The 14,923-nt window shown below is 46.0% G+C and overlaps 2 protein-coding genes and 1 pseudogene across 2 annotated transcripts; 1 reads left to right on the top strand and 2 right to left on the bottom strand.

Moving 5' to 3' along the window:
- Positions 1–1,096: 1,096 nt before the first annotated feature.
- On the top strand, positions 1,097–4,439 carry LOC125509801 (heat shock 70 kDa protein, mitochondrial-like). The gene is made up of 5 exons (XM_048674828.1): positions 1,097–1,316; positions 1,488–1,564; positions 1,673–1,751; positions 2,284–2,850; positions 2,966–4,439. The coding sequence occupies exons 1-5, from the start codon at positions 1,242–1,244 to the stop codon at positions 4,220–4,222; spliced, it is 2,055 nt and encodes a 684-aa protein (XP_048530785.1). The 5' UTR covers positions 1,097–1,241; the 3' UTR covers positions 4,223–4,439.
- Positions 4,440–4,798: 359 nt separating this feature from the next.
- Positions 4,799–6,231, bottom strand: LOC125509803 (annotated as a pseudogene).
- Positions 6,232–7,158: 927 nt separating this feature from the next.
- On the bottom strand, positions 7,159–8,040 carry LOC125556273. Its single transcript, XM_048719043.1, has one exon. It carries the CDS (start codon positions 7,766–7,768, stop codon positions 7,340–7,342), a length of 429 nt encoding a protein of 142 aa, XP_048575000.1. The 5' UTR covers positions 7,769–8,040; the 3' UTR covers positions 7,159–7,339.
- Between the last annotated feature and the right edge of the window lie 6,883 nt (positions 8,041–14,923).

Here is a 14,923-nt window from a genome sequence, read left to right as displayed (position 1 = left end):
ATATTCCAAAATAATTCTTCGTAAATTTTCAGGTCATTTGAAGCTCTGGATAATAACTATCTTTGTTGTAGCTTTTCACGCTCAGAAATCCAGCTGCCGACAATCTCCCTCTTCAAGTGTATCTTGGATTTTAAGAGAGGAAGTACATTAAAATTGCATCATAAGGTGAAAATATTGTTCTAAAACATTAAAAAACAGTAGAAAAACATGAGCCAAAATGGACGTATCAGAGGCGTGCACCGCTGTTGGCACACGAATATGATCCTTTGTAGACTACACAGAGTTTTACACCAACAACAAAACTCGGTCACACACCGAAGAGTCCACCCACACTTGGCGCGGCTGCTCCATGACCCACCTAGTGATCCCACACTATATATAGAAGAAGCACACAACCATAAAATCTAGGCATCTATAGTCCGGTCCGAAGCTGAAGCCCGAAAGTCGGGCCAGACTCGGCCCAAAAGCTTGAATCTGGGCATCTATATAGCTATAATAAGACATTTATTATATGTAATATAATAAAACAATATTATTTAATGAGAAAAAAGTGTATTGTGGTATTATTCTGGCCGGGCCATGCTCATGCTTAGGATTTGGGGGCCAGGCATTTAAAGCTCGGCCCGAAAAAAGCACGGCCTAACAAATGCCCATGTTTACTTTGTCCATTTGAGGTAGTTGTAGTACATATTTAAGCCCTTTTTTTACTATAAGAAAACTCATTGAGTCTAGAGAAACGGTGCGAAAATTAGTAGGCACGAACCCTTTGGTCACGCCATGCCGGACAGTGTTGTTGCATTATCGTCCAAGAAAGCAAAATCCCCATACTTTTCCATGCCGCATTTATTCCAGACCAGCTTTGCATTTGACTTTTTGCCACGTCGAGAAAGATGTAAAGAAAACAAATTCCTTCCGCAAAAAGAAACGTTCTCCGCCACCCAAACGACCGAACCCCGAACGAACGGACGGGGGCGAGGCCGCTCGAGCCGTCTGGAATCTTCCGGCCCGCCACCCCGGGCCCACCGCCAGCCACACACCCATCAGGAAAAAGAATGACGGGAATGCCCTCGCCCCCCATTTCTTTCCCCTTCCCCAAGCCGGTGCGGCGGGCCGCCAGGGGTTTAAGAGCAGAGGCCGCCTCACGCTAGGGTTTTTCGGATCTCACCTCTGCCCCTTTTCTCCGTCCCCCGACTCGCCGCCGCCGCCGCCGGGAGCCGACGACCCAAGCTCGAGCGCCAGCCATGGCCATCGGATCTCTCCTCGCCTCGCGGCTGGCCAGGTCCGGCCACGCCCTCGCCACGCGCGCCATCGCTCAGGTGCCACCCCCCTCCCCCCCCTCTCCCCATCTCCATGTGCTTGCATTTTCTCTTGTTCCGCGGCCGGGCGCTGGTCTCTTCTTGGATCGGCGCGCGGATTTAGGGGTTCATTATTCGTGCTGTGATGTTGATCTGATGCGTCTTTGTGCTCCGCTGGTGTGATCTGACCAGGCTCCCAGGACACATCAGCATCATCACGCGACGTCTCCCCTGCTCTCCAGGCTCGGAGCCGTGGCCCGCGCTTTCAGGTAATCCTCGATGTTGGATGTGTAGATCGTCTACTGTGTGCTGTTTGTATCTGTCCTGCTTCTTGCTTGTTCGGTACTGAGATGGATGTATATTCTGTGCCTGTGCAGCTCAAGGCCCGCCGCCGCCGATGTCATCGGGATCGATTTGGGCACGACTAACTCATGTGTCTCCGTCATGGAAGGAAAGGTGTGATCTTGTTCTCTAATCACTGACTATGAAATTTGCCATATTCTCTGTATTATTAGACAGTTTAACAGCACTAGCATCTCTTGAATTTGTAAGGCAATAGCTGTATCCAGATGCACCTAGTAGTATATCTTGAAATGCTGTGAAGTTTCAGTTTGATGACCATACTTCCAATTGGTATTGAATCATTGACAGTACTAGTAAAATGTTGTTAAGTTGCAGTTTGATGTACTCCCTCCGTCACGGTTTAGAAGGCGCGCTTGGAAATTCTCTGGGACCTAGGTGGTTATCTATTGGTTGTGAGATGGGCTAAAAAATAGCTTTCACACTACGCATGCATATAGAAATAGTATATAGGAGTACTAATTAGCTACTAGAAATAAATGCAATGCGCCCTAAACCTTGTCTATTGTGGAAACGCACGCAAATTTAACTGTGCCTTCTAAACTGTGACGGAGGAAGTATATACATGCTTTTAATTGGTTGTGAACTGGTGACACTATTAGTAAGACTGATCAATTTGTTTGTACAGACACCACGGGTGATTGAAAATGCTGAAGGTGCGAGGACAACACCCTCCATTGTTGCCACAAACAGCAAAGGCGAGATCTTGATCGGCATCACTGCCAGTCGACAGGCAGTGACAAATGCCGAGAACACAGTTCGTGGGTCCAAGCGCCTGATTGGTAGAGCTTTTGATGACCCCCAAACACAGAAGGAAATGAATATGGTGCCTTACAAGATTGTCAGGGGAACAAATGGTGATGCCTGGGTGGAGATGGCTGGGAAGTCATACTCCCCAAGCCAGATTGGTGCCTTTGTTCTTACCAAGATGAAGGAAACTGCAGAGGCTTACCTTGGCAAGTCGGTCTCCAAGGCTGTTATTACAGTCCCAGCTTATTTCAATGATGCTCAGCGTCAGGCCACCAAGGATGCTGGTAGGATTGCTGGGTTGGAGGTGATGAGGATTATCAATGAGCCCACTGCCGCAGCTCTGTCGTATGGAATGAACAACAAGGAGGGCCTGATTGCTGTATTTGACTTGGGTGGTGGCACATTTGATGTATCAATCCTTGAGATTTCTAATGGTGTTTTTGAGGTAAACACCTTTCTTCAGATGACTCCACTACATATCCTAAATAGTTTTTTAAAGCGTGTGTTCTGATCATAGTACTGGTATCTTGTTCTGATCATAATGCTTGTATCTTGTTCAGGTCAAGGCAACCAATGGAGATACTTTCCTTGGCGGTGAGGACTTCGATGCTACATTGCTCAACTACCTGGTTAGTGAATATAAGAACTCTGACAACATTGATCTGAGCAAGGACAAGTTGGCCCTGCAAAGGCTCAGGGAAGCTGCTGAGAAGGCGAAGGTTGAGCTTTCCTCGACTCCACAGACTGAAATCAATCTCCCCTTCATCACAGCAGATGCCTCTGGTGCGAAGCATTTCAACATTACCTTGACCAGATCAAAGTTTGAGTCTCTTGTGGGCAACCTCATTGAGAGAACTCGCATCCCATGCACAAACTGCCTCAAGGATGCTGGTGTTTCTGCAAAGGAGATTGATGAGGTTCTACTGGTTGGTGGTATGACAAGGGTGCCAAAGGTCCAGGATATTGTTTCCCAGATATTCGGCAAGTCCCCAAGCAAGGGTGTCAATCCTGATGAGGCTGTTGCCATGGGAGCTGCCATTCAGGGTGGTATCTTGAGGGGTGATGTGAAGGAGCTCTTGCTGCTGGATGTCACGCCCCTTTCCCTTGGTATTGAGACTCTTGGAGGCATCTTCACAAGGCTAATCAACAGGAACACAACAATTCCAACCAAGAAGAGCCAGACCTTCTCCACTGCTGCAGATAACCAGACGCAGGTTGGAATCAAGGTGCTTCAGGGTGAGAGGGAGATGGCTACAGATAACAAGCTTCTTGGTGAATTCCAGCTTGAAGGCATTCCACCAGCCCCAAGGGGTATGCCACAGATTGAGGTCACTTTTGACATTGATGCCAATGGAATTGTCAAGGTGTCAGCAAAGGACAAGTCCACTGGCAAAGAGCAAGATATCACCATCAAATCGTCAGGTGGCTTGTCTGACAGTGACATCGAGAAGATGGTCAAGGAGGCCGAGCTGAATTCTCAGCGGGATCAGGAAAGGAAGTCGTTGATTGACCTCAGGAACTCTGCAGATACCACCATCTACAGCATCGAGAAGAGCGTCAGCGAGTACAAAGACAAGGTCCCTGCTGAAGTTGTCACGGAGATCCAGTCTGCTGCCTCTGATCTGAGAGCAGCAATGGCTGGCGATGATTTGGACGCCATCAAGCAGAAGCTGGAGGCGGCGAACAAGGCAGTCTCAAAGATTGGACAGCACATGCAGGGTGGTGGCGGGGCTGCCGGTGGTGACAGCGGCAGCAGTGGTGGTGGCGACCAGACTCCAGAAGCTGAATACCAGGACCCCAAGGAGGCCAAGATGTAGATTTGTTCTGCATCAGGTTTCTTCTACTTTTTTGTGTACCCAGTTTAGGAAGTTAATATCTTTATCCTACCTCCGTCTCTTTAGGTTTTTCTAAGAGGGCTACGACGATACCTGTAACATTTTGGCAATTGTTCGAATTGCGGATAAATTGTGAGAGGAGCAAACTCATAACCTATATCGGTTAATATATTTGGCCATTTGCCACATTGTCTTGCTACGTACCTTGTGTTTTTTGCAAGTTCCTGATGTCTGGTCTTGTTTATTTATTTATTAAGCTGCTTTTGTTTTTATTCCTTCACTATAAGCTCCTGATAATGTAGTTTGTTTAACATGTCTTATTCTTAATTAATTTATTAGTATTACTTAAGAGTTGTAATCTGGTGTCCAATGCAAAGTGACATCCAATATAATCTGGATGAGCATTGGCACTGCTGCCTGCATAGTCTCAGTTGCACCTTGAGCTAGTCATACTGTCGTTTTGACTTGTAAGTTGTATTCTTGTGCTCAGGTCAGCTTATGATGATTCCGTTCGCTGAACCAACTTTTGCTACTACCATGTTGTCTGGGTAATCAACTTCCGCATGGTCGCTATATCTACAGATTATCTGAAATAAATTTCAGCAGTTCAGCAACAGGGGTCATAGCACGAGAAGTTCTTTGCGTTTTATGATGTCTGAAAGCAATCAACGGGCAGACAATTGTTTTAGCATCAACCTGAACCTAAGAGTGAGAAAATCAAAATTGACAAAATAGAAATTGTTGATAAGGCTTGGCACGAAGATGGGGACATTAGGGGGAAGTTGTAAGTGATCGTTGTGGGATAGATGATTCATTTCATTGCAGAACGCTTACAACCTGAAAGGGAGCAACATTCGTGCAACAGTCTATAGATTACATGAAAATGGAAACATACACTTCTGCATAACATGTTAATTACTCGAATAGTGTATGTTTACCCATTTTCATGAACTTCTTTGAGTATAGTGTCGAACCATTCGCTGACTTTATTTTTGTGGCATTTTTTACCAGCTCCCTATTCTCCGAGAGTGAACGCGGATGCATCATGAGTGTCAGACAGTCGGTACCAGTCCTGAAGGTGACTTTTTCAGCGGAGGACTCTCGACATAGACCTCAACCAAACTGAGCCACAGAAATAGCTCCTTGACCTTGACCCCGGTGACCTTCTTGATCTTGCCCTTCTTGACGAAAGCGGTCACCTCGGGGGCATAGGAGACCGTCTGCTTGATCTTCTTGAAGGTGTGCTCGTTCTTCTTCTTCTGAAGCATCCACATGAAGCTGCTCTCGCGGTTGTACCCGACCTCCTCCATGTCGCTCATTGGAAATAGGCCTTTTGGGAGGCCAAGCTCTTCGAGGAGCTCGACGGACCTCTTCCTGCAGACGTCGTCCCCCTTGACAACCTCGGCGCCAGAGCGGTGGCTCTCGACCAGCTGGGACGCCATTTGAGCAATGTCTTGTCCGGGAATGGTTTGCTTCGGAAGTGGGGCTTTTGGTTTGCTGGATTGGCAGATGACAGATCAGCTTGTTGGTTATATAGATGCTGCAACCTTTAGTGGCTTGGAAGTGAAAACCGGCAGCTCTCCTCTATGGACTTCTTCTTTCAGATACTTCTTTTCTTGAAGAAAAAAAACGTCCAGCCATATCTGACCATTGAAATGCCTTAACGCTGAAGTCCACAGCAGAACACTGGAGTTTAGCTGGTCACGGATGACTAAATTGACCATGGCTTATATTGTTGTAGAAGTGCCTGTGATCTTGTCTAAGAAGCCGGGCTCCGTACCAAGTATGAAAAGAACACTCATTCAAGATTCTTTTTTTTTGCGGGGTCACTCATTCAAGATTCTTAAAAAGAAACATAACTTGTTTATCTCGAGTGGTACAAAAATTCAATTCCTGAGTAAAAAAAAGTTCCCATTATACTTTGACTCGAACAAGCTTTGTAAGCAACGCAATCCACCAAACGCTGAACGTTTTTCACATAAACTGAGAAATTATTCAACAATGTAGCAGTCTAACTGGCCTGATCATATCATGTATGTATGTTCAGGATCTCCCAAAGTTCCTCACCTGCATCTTGCATTCGTTCCCAATAGTTGTCAAATTAGGTTCTGCTATTAAAGAACAGAGTAGCTTGGCATCCATATCAATTCACCGAATTATGTTTTGCCTATTTAACTGTTTGGAATAACTTACTTTGGCATATTTCCCAGCTGTTTTTCCTCACCAAATTAACAAAACATATTCCATAGTTTAGCAATCACGAACTTAGTCATTTTACAGCTATTTTTCACATCAAATTATAAGATAATTTAACAACAGAAAACTTAGCCTCAAACTAACTAATTTCTAGCAACCCTAAACTTAGAATGAGAAATAATATGATGATCATGCAGCCTCAGCCATAGCAGTAGGGGTTCTTAGGTTTTGGCTAGTTGAGGTTTGCTTTGGTTTGTGCTTTTGTCCTGTTTTTTTTCGTTTGCATTTTTTCAGTGGTCTTCTAATACAAAACTACATCTGAGAGAAGAACTTGTTATCACATAAAAATGTGCGCCTAAGAAAAAATGCAAAGGACACTAGCCATCTGTTTTCCATTGGCGCAAATATGAAAATAATCTCCGATGATCTGATATTAGTGAGAAAATTAAAATCAACAAAATAGGAAATTATTCCACTATATCGCCATCCCACTCTCGCTCCTGCTCTGTTTGTTCGAGACATTGATACAACATACATCCACAATGATGCAATGTTAAAATCAACATGAAAATCCAGATACAGAGGGTCAAAATTTGAGTTCTTTTGTGCATGTCATGGTTCAAGTTGTATTTCAGAGCCTTGCTTAATTATTTGTTGATAAGGTCCTTGTTCTCTCTCACACAAAGATGGGGGCAACAGTGGGAAGTCAAGAGTGATCGATGTGGGAAAGAAGAGGGGGTATAAGTACAATTATTCTTTCAGTGAACGCTTATAAGTGAAAGGGAGCAATATTCGTGCAATAATCTATAGATTACATGAAAACGGAAACATATACTTCTACGTAACATGTGTAGTGCCGAACCATTCACTGACTTTATTTTTGTGGCATTTTTTACCAGCTCCCTATTCTCCGAGAGCGAATGCGGATGCGTCATGGGTGTCAAACAGGCCGGTACCAGTCTTGAAGGTGACTTTTTCATTGGCGGACTCATCGACATAGACCTCAACCAAACTGAGCCACAGAAACAGCTCCTTGACCTTGACCCCGGTGACCTTCTTGATCTTACCCTTTTCAACAAAAGCTGTCACCTCGGTGGCGTAGGAGACGGTCTGCTTGATTTTCTTGAAGGTGTGCTCGTTCTTCTTCTTCTGAAGCATCCACACGAACCCGCTCTCGCGGTTGTACGCGACCTCCTCGATGTCGCTCAGTGGAAAGAGGCCTTTTGGGAGGCTTAGCTCCTCGAGGAGCTCGACGGACCTCTTCTTGCAGACGTCGTCCCCCTTGACGATCTCGGCACCGGTGAGGTGGCTCTCGACCAGCTGGGACGCCATTTGAGCTCTTGTCTGGGATTGGTTTGCTTCTGAAGTGGGATTTTAGGTTTGTAGATTGGTGGATGAGCTTGCTGCAGGTGATAGAACAGAATATGGCGCGCCATATATAGATGCTGCAACCAGCATAGGGAGACCGGCAGCTCTCCTCTCTGGACTTCTTCTTTCAGAAACTTTTTTTTCTGAAAAAATACCACGCTGAAGTCCACAGCAGAACACTAGAGTTGAGCTGGTCACGAATGACTAAATTGACCATTGCTTATATTGGCGTGGAAGTCCCTGTGACCTTGTCTAAAAAGCTGGGCTCCGTACCTACTCCCTCCGTTCCAAATTACTCGTCGCAAAAATAGATGTATTTAGAACTAAAATACATCTAGATACATCCATACCTGCGACAAGTAATTCGGAACGGACGGAGTAGTTAGAAAAGAACGCTCATTGAGATTTATTTGAAAAATAAGTTGGTGATCTCGAGTGTTACAAAAATTCAGTTCCCGGGTCAAAATAAAAATGAAATCAATTCGTGAGTCAAAATAAATAAATAAACAAACCAAGCAAAACAAATAAATAAATCAATTCGCATTGCATTTTTTCTTTTTCTTTTTTCTTTTCTTTTTTCTTTCGAAAAGAGGAAAGACCCCGGCCTCTGCATTATCATGATGCACACATCCAATTTTATTAAAAGGAAATAAATAGGTCTAAAACGTACTCCCTCCGTCCGAAAATATTTGTCATCAAGATGAATAAAAAGGGATGTATCTAGATACATCCCTTTTTATTCATCTTGATGACAAATATTTTCGGACGGAGGGAGTATATAGTATCAACTAAAACGGCAAAAAGAAAAAGAAAACACCACAAATAGTGGGTACAAACAAAAGATTACATGACTTAACCACATAATCTATTAGTGACATGCCAGCCAAACCGGTTGAATAATGCCTGTGAAACCATCTCCAGACGGTTGCACCCAAAGGCCATGAGCCCCCCAACGTCCCCACGCTAAAGTGATGACCATATACGGATCGATGCGGTGGCTCTGAATATAACCTGCAAAAAGTTAATAGAGGGGGACCTATTAAAAACACAGTCATTCCGGCAATTCCAAATTACCCAAAGTAAGGCACAAACCCCTACACGGATATGACCCTTAAGTATTTTGTTGATACCAACCAACCAGTTCCAAACAAATTTGGGATACTTGTTGGTGGCAAATTATATGCAACATGAACCGTGCGCCAAATCAAAGTCGCGAAAGGGCAGGAAATAAAAAGATGTTGAATTGTTTCATCCTTATCACAAAAACAACACTTCTTACATCCATTCCAATTTCGTTTAGTCAAATTATCTTTGGTGAGGATCACCTCCCTACGAACAAACCACATAAAATTTTTAATCTTTACAGGTACTTTGATTTTCCATATATGCTTTCTACGGAACACATGCCCCGTGTTAATAAGATCTTCATACATAGACTTGACAGTAAACACCCCATTGATATTTAGTCTCCATCTAAAGACGTCAGGCGCATGAGATAGGTTGACCAACATCAACCTACGAACTAAATGGAGCCACGCCATCCATTTATCGCCAATCAAGGCCCTCCTGAATTGGATGTTCAGAGGTGTTGAACCAAGGACTGATTGAACTGTATCATCTTTTTACGCACAGTATTATACAAAGATGAGTACTGAACCGCAAGCGGATTGTCCCCTAGCCAGGTATCTTCCCAGAAACTAGTGGATTGACCATTACCAACTTTAAATGAACCTCTCATAAAGAAAGAAGACTTGACCTTCATCAAGCCCTTCCAAAATGGAGAGTCGGTTGGTTTGGCTTCCACCTGGGATAAGGTCTTCGAATATAAGTATTTATTGTGGAGGAGCTCTTGTCAGACCCCTTCCTCATTTTGTAACTTGAATAGCCATTTGCTAAGCAAGCACCTATTTTTGATTTTCAAGTTTTCAATGCCCAATCCGCCTTGGTCCTTAGGTCTACACAAGATATCCCATTTTGCCAGTCGACACTTCCGTGTGTGCTCATCACACTGCCAGAAGAACCTAGACCGGTAGAGATCAAGTCTCTTTAATACCTCTTTTGGGTATTTCAAAAAAAGACAACATAAACATCGGCAAACTTGTGAGAATTCGCATTGCATTTAGACTCAAAAAAGCTTTGTGAGCAAAGCAATCCACCGAACGATGAACTTGTTTTCACATAAACTGAGAAATAATTATTCAACAATGATTATATCATTTATGTGTATTCAGCATCTTCCAAAGTTGCTCACTTGCATCTTGCATGCCTCCCAATAGCTGTCAAATTATGTCATGCTGTTAGAGAACAGAGTAGCGTGGCATCGCCGTAGATTTTTATAGTTCGGTATCCATTCACTGAATTATTTTTTGCCTATTTAAGTGTTTGGAATAACTTACTTTCGCATATTTCACAACTGTTTTTCCTCACCAAATTAATAAAACATATTCCATAGTTTAGCAATCACATACATAGCCTTTTTGTAGCTATTTTTCACATCAAATTGCAAGATAATCTAATAGTTCAACAGTCACAAACTTAGCCTCAAGCTAACTAATTTCTGACCCTTCTTGTTCTCAACTGAGTAGAGGGCTCTGATGTGATGAGTTCTTTTCGGTTTTTGGTTGTGTGAAACCAAGCCTTTAGAATTTTTCTATGATAAAAGGTGAATTTTATTAACTCAAAAGGGCTGACTGCATAGTTAGGATGTACACAACCAAAGTAAGACCTGGGCATAATCAGCCCGACCTGGCAGCCCAAACGCGAAGACCAATGGTTGGGCCGTGCTCAGTCTCCAGATTTGGCCCAAATTAAAAGTCTAAAATAAGTCAAAAATAGGGTCTTGATAGGTATATAGCTATGCTATATTATTTATATTCCCCAAAATGATTAAAAGAAGGTTATTTAATGGGAAAAGTGCACTTCTTATTTGTTTCGGGCCAGGTCGGGATTAGGTTTTTGGGTCCCCAGACACGAGCGTGTTGCAATCGACACTTACTGGCGCTGGAGACGACGGACACGGGGGGATAGAACACACCTCTGCAGATGATACACCGACATCGTCGGTAGCTTCAACCAACCGATAGAAAAGCTTCAACTGACAGGGCAATTTTGTTGTTGCGACCAACACTTCTGTTTGTGCAAGTTGTGACAGAAAATCTTCAACCGGCTGAAAAAAAGCTCAACCGGCAGCGCGATTTGTTGTTGTGACTAGCGCAAGCCGCGATAGAAAAGCTTCAGTCGACTTCAGAAAAGCTTCAACCGGCGCCGCGATTTGTTACTGTGACCAACACTTCTGTTTGTGCAAGTTGTGACAGAAAATCTTCAACCGGCTGGAAAAAAGCTCAACCGGCAGCGCGATTTGTTGTTGTGACCAGCGCAAGCCGCGGCAGAAAAGCTTCAATCGACTTCAGAAAAGCTTCAATCGACTTCAGAAAAGCTTCAACCGGCACCACGATTTGTTACTGTGACCAACGGTTTGCTTGTGCAAGCTGCGATAGAAAATCTTCAACCGGATTTAGAAAAGCTTCAACCGGCAACTTGATTTGTTGTTGCGACCAGCCCTTTGCTTGTGCAAGCTGCGACAGAAAAGTTTCAACCGGCAGCACGAAAAGGAGCTGCAACTGATGACGGGGATGCTGAACCGCTGCCGGCGAAGCTAGAACTGACATTTTTTTTGCTTCAATCGACGGTTTTTGTGACAACGATGGGTGGCGCAACAGTGGGCTGCAACCGGAGCCTGCAAAAGTTACGCCAAGCGTTTTGTTTTGCTGTGATGGCCATGGACAAGCGGTGACCCGAGAGACAAGGCCAGGGTGTTTTTTGCTGCGATGCTCGATGCTACCGATGCTGCAACTGTCAACGGGCGATGTTTCGGTGGTGAGAATGAAGTAGCGCACACACTTGCTGGAACGAAGGGCGTCAGGGTGATATATCAATGCGATGACATGCACTACGATGACCTCCTGTGCAAGCTTCCAACCTCGACACGAGCTGCAACTAATGGCGGCAGGCCAGGGGCACCACGACGCTGGCTAGCTGCTGAGGATGACGATGCCGATGGACACGATTGTCGCGCCTCGCAAGGAGCGCATGGTGGGGGAGGGAGCGCTGTGACTACCCTCCAGTTGAGTTATTTTTCATGCGCGAGAAAGGAAACGAATTGAGGAATCCAACGATGCAGTGAGCTTCAATAGGAGGGCCGCACGGCGACGGCCAAAAATTCATTCGGTTCAATCGTCGTGCTAGACACTTGCAAACACATACACACACTAATTTTTATAAGCACATGTGCGTACCCTAAACTTATGAACACCTTTAAAAGACTCAACGGATTCGGTCCGAGCATCTAAAGGTAAATGAAACCATAGTTTTTCATGAGGTCGTGGTATTCTAAGAAAACTTTGCATATGTTTGCATTCAAACGGGGAGTAAAGTAATATTTTATTATTTTAGCGATGAATGCTGGCTAGTTTGTAGGTTGATGTACAACTTTAAATAATTGAAGCCCCAAAAGAGGCGGAGGAAAATGCAGTCTCAAGAAAAGAAGAAAAAAAAGGAAGGAAAAGGCATAAGCGATCGCGAGGACGTATTCAAAGCTGACTCTTAAATCATCCTCATTCGTGGACCGTGCGGTACAGATGTGTTTTGTCATCCAATGCAGTCTTGCATTCATGCGCGGACCGATACAGAAGACTTTTTTCTCGTAAATCAAAAGCAAACCGGAAGGGGTAGGGGCTTTGCCGGCGTCCGGATCGCTACCACGCACACATACAACAACTCTAGTTCATCCTAAACCTCGCTCGCCTCGCTTTCCAATGTGTGCGTCGCTTTCTGTGTCGCATTGATGCTGGCATTGACGCCGCGCGATGTGACCGTACGACAGGGCGGCGCTGATCAACGCGACCTCTCGGTTGACGCCAGTTCAATGCGGACACTCATCCTGAGAAATCAACTCAGCCCGCTACTCCGCATTGAAGCGGCCTAACAGTCCGTTCGCGTGGCCTGACCATGGCAATTTAAGCACGGTGTCGGGGTCATCCACATCACACTCTTCACTCCACATCTCAGAGCCAAGTCTTCGCGCACCTCCGCCTCTTTCCTCTTCATCGGCGACAGACAAGTCTTGGCCCTTGGTGGCTAGCACTAGCGGAGCGTTGTGGGGACAATTCCGGGCTGTGGCCGCCCCTTCCAAAAGCCCAAATATTTTGTATATGACTCACAGCCCATTTCTTGGCCCAGTACTAGCGGAAACTGAGAGGCCCAGGCACTGAGCGCTACGTGAACGATCGTGACCCGCCCCATCCCTGTTCGCCTGTTCCCCCTTCGCACTCCACTGCTCCTCACCTCCTCCGCCACTCCTCCGCACTGCTCCTCCGGTCGCCCCCATGGGCCATGGTGACTTCTGCCGCTCCTGATCCTCGCCTCCTCCCCTGACTGGCTAGGTCTTCTTCCTCCTTGGATCCTCCCATCTCCACTAGTCCCCTACTTCCACGACTCCCTGAGAAACTAGGTGAGTTCTCTAATGATTCTAACCTGATACATACATGAACTTGCACTTTCTTACTGTTACTTGCTATATTTTTCATAAATCTGAACCAGTTGCCCCCCCCCCCTCATTAGCTCTTCCGCGAAGAAGGAAATTGTCATCTTCTCTGGCGATGAAGAGGACTAGCTGCCGCAGACGCCCGTCCTCTTGCAGAACGCGATGTATGCAGTGACGGACACCGAGTACGAGGAGCAGATGAAGTTGATGCTCCGTCGCTCGCTCCTCCACAACATCGGTCCGGTGCCGCCACCGAAGACACTTCTCTGCGCCACCAAGTCGGAGCCTCCTTCCTCTCTATGCTCTTCCCATGCAACCGCGACGTCCAAACGGACGCCGCATGGTCAAGGAGGAGCAGTTGTCGCCGCCGCCTCCCAGCCGCGTCAAGGAGGAGCTGCTCTTGCCACCTCCTAGTCGTGCCGGTGGTGGCCGGCCCCACATGATCGCCGCGAAAGTGTGCGGTTGGATATTGCACTACCTCAGTGCCCGCCGCGGAGGGAGCTGTTAGAATTAATCTGAGACATACCGTTGATCATCCGGAGACCATGCAATCACATGAGCACGACATCGAGATTTGTTAACGAGGTTCACCGATATGGCTACATCCCCGAGGCATGACTATGGGCGCTCCTCCCCATGACACCGCTACAATACCGCACCCGGTCGCCATGCGCATCGGCACATGCCACCGGCTTCCCTTGCGTTCCGGTGCTATTATGTTGGCATAGATTACATCGTTCCGGTGCTACAAGCGTCCTACTTGGACACGACTTCATATCCTATCTAAACACAATACAATTACAAGTCCAACTGTAACCTACCTTGTACACAATATTCGACACAACTCTAACAGGAGCAATGGCGACAAATCATCCTCCCGGAGCGCCATGATGGCACAGGAGTATTGGACAGGGAGCGACGGTGGTGGGGTAGGCACAACGCCTCGTGCGAGGCGGAGTTCGCGGTGTCTGACGTTCCACCGCCAGAAATTGCCAACGACTCGGAGCTCGCAACGGCCTGGGTCATGGACCGGTCGAAATCTCGAAGACCACGACGGAGAGGAGCAAGTGCCGTCTCTGCCGCCTCGACGAGTAGATGGGCAAGTACATGAGTGGTCTCTTCACGAAACCACCGCCGCCACAGCCGCCCGTCTCTCCCCCCACCCACGTCTGCGGTGGTCGCGGCCACACTGCGTGCGACGCAGGAGCGAACGGAGAAGTTCATCCGCGAGCGCCATGCGACTCTGAGGACGACAATGATGAAGGTGCCGCCAGTCTGCCTGACATGGCGTATGAGGTCACCGTCAAATATAGGGTATTTTTTTGATTTTAGTTCACGGACCAAATAACGCCTAGTTTTATGTAGAAACTATCCAAGTTTGAATAAAAACCGTCCAATTTGTTTAAAACTGTATCAAATTTATTTATTTTTGTTAAATTCCGTTTGAAATGTCTTCGAACATTTGAGGCTAGATTTGGATGGCCGGCTTCCGTATCAGTGTGTGGATTAATCCCCGCAAAAAGAAAAAGAAAAAGAAAATGCTCAAAGTAGAACGGGGGCAGAGAGAGTCTTGAGTC

Source organism: Triticum urartu, chromosome 5 (assembly GCF_003073215.2).
Source record: "Triticum urartu cultivar G1812 chromosome 5, Tu2.1, whole genome shotgun sequence".
In the NCBI taxonomy this organism is placed as follows: domain Eukaryota; kingdom Viridiplantae; phylum Streptophyta; class Magnoliopsida; order Poales; family Poaceae; genus Triticum; species Triticum urartu.
The sequence above is the reverse complement of the archived record's forward strand: the minus strand, read 5'-3'. Positions and strand labels throughout refer to the sequence as shown.

Excerpts from the sequence above, each read along its gene's own strand:
- LOC125556273 (XM_048719043.1), bottom strand. The coding sequence starts at position 7,768 with ATGGCGTCCCAGCTGGTCGAGAGCCACCTCACCGGTGCCGAGATCGTC.
- LOC125509801 (XM_048674828.1), top strand. The coding sequence starts at position 1,242 with ATGGCCATCGGATCTCTCCTCGCCTCGCGGCTGGCCAGGTCCGGCCAC. Across the intron at positions 1,565-1,672 it reads GCCGTGGCCCGCGCTTTCAG|CTCAAGGCCCGCCGCCGCCG; the intron begins GTAATCCTCGAT and ends GTGCCTGTGCAG. Across the intron at positions 2,851-2,965 it reads TTTCTAATGGTGTTTTTGAG|GTCAAGGCAACCAATGGAGA; the intron begins GTAAACACCTTT and ends TATCTTGTTCAG.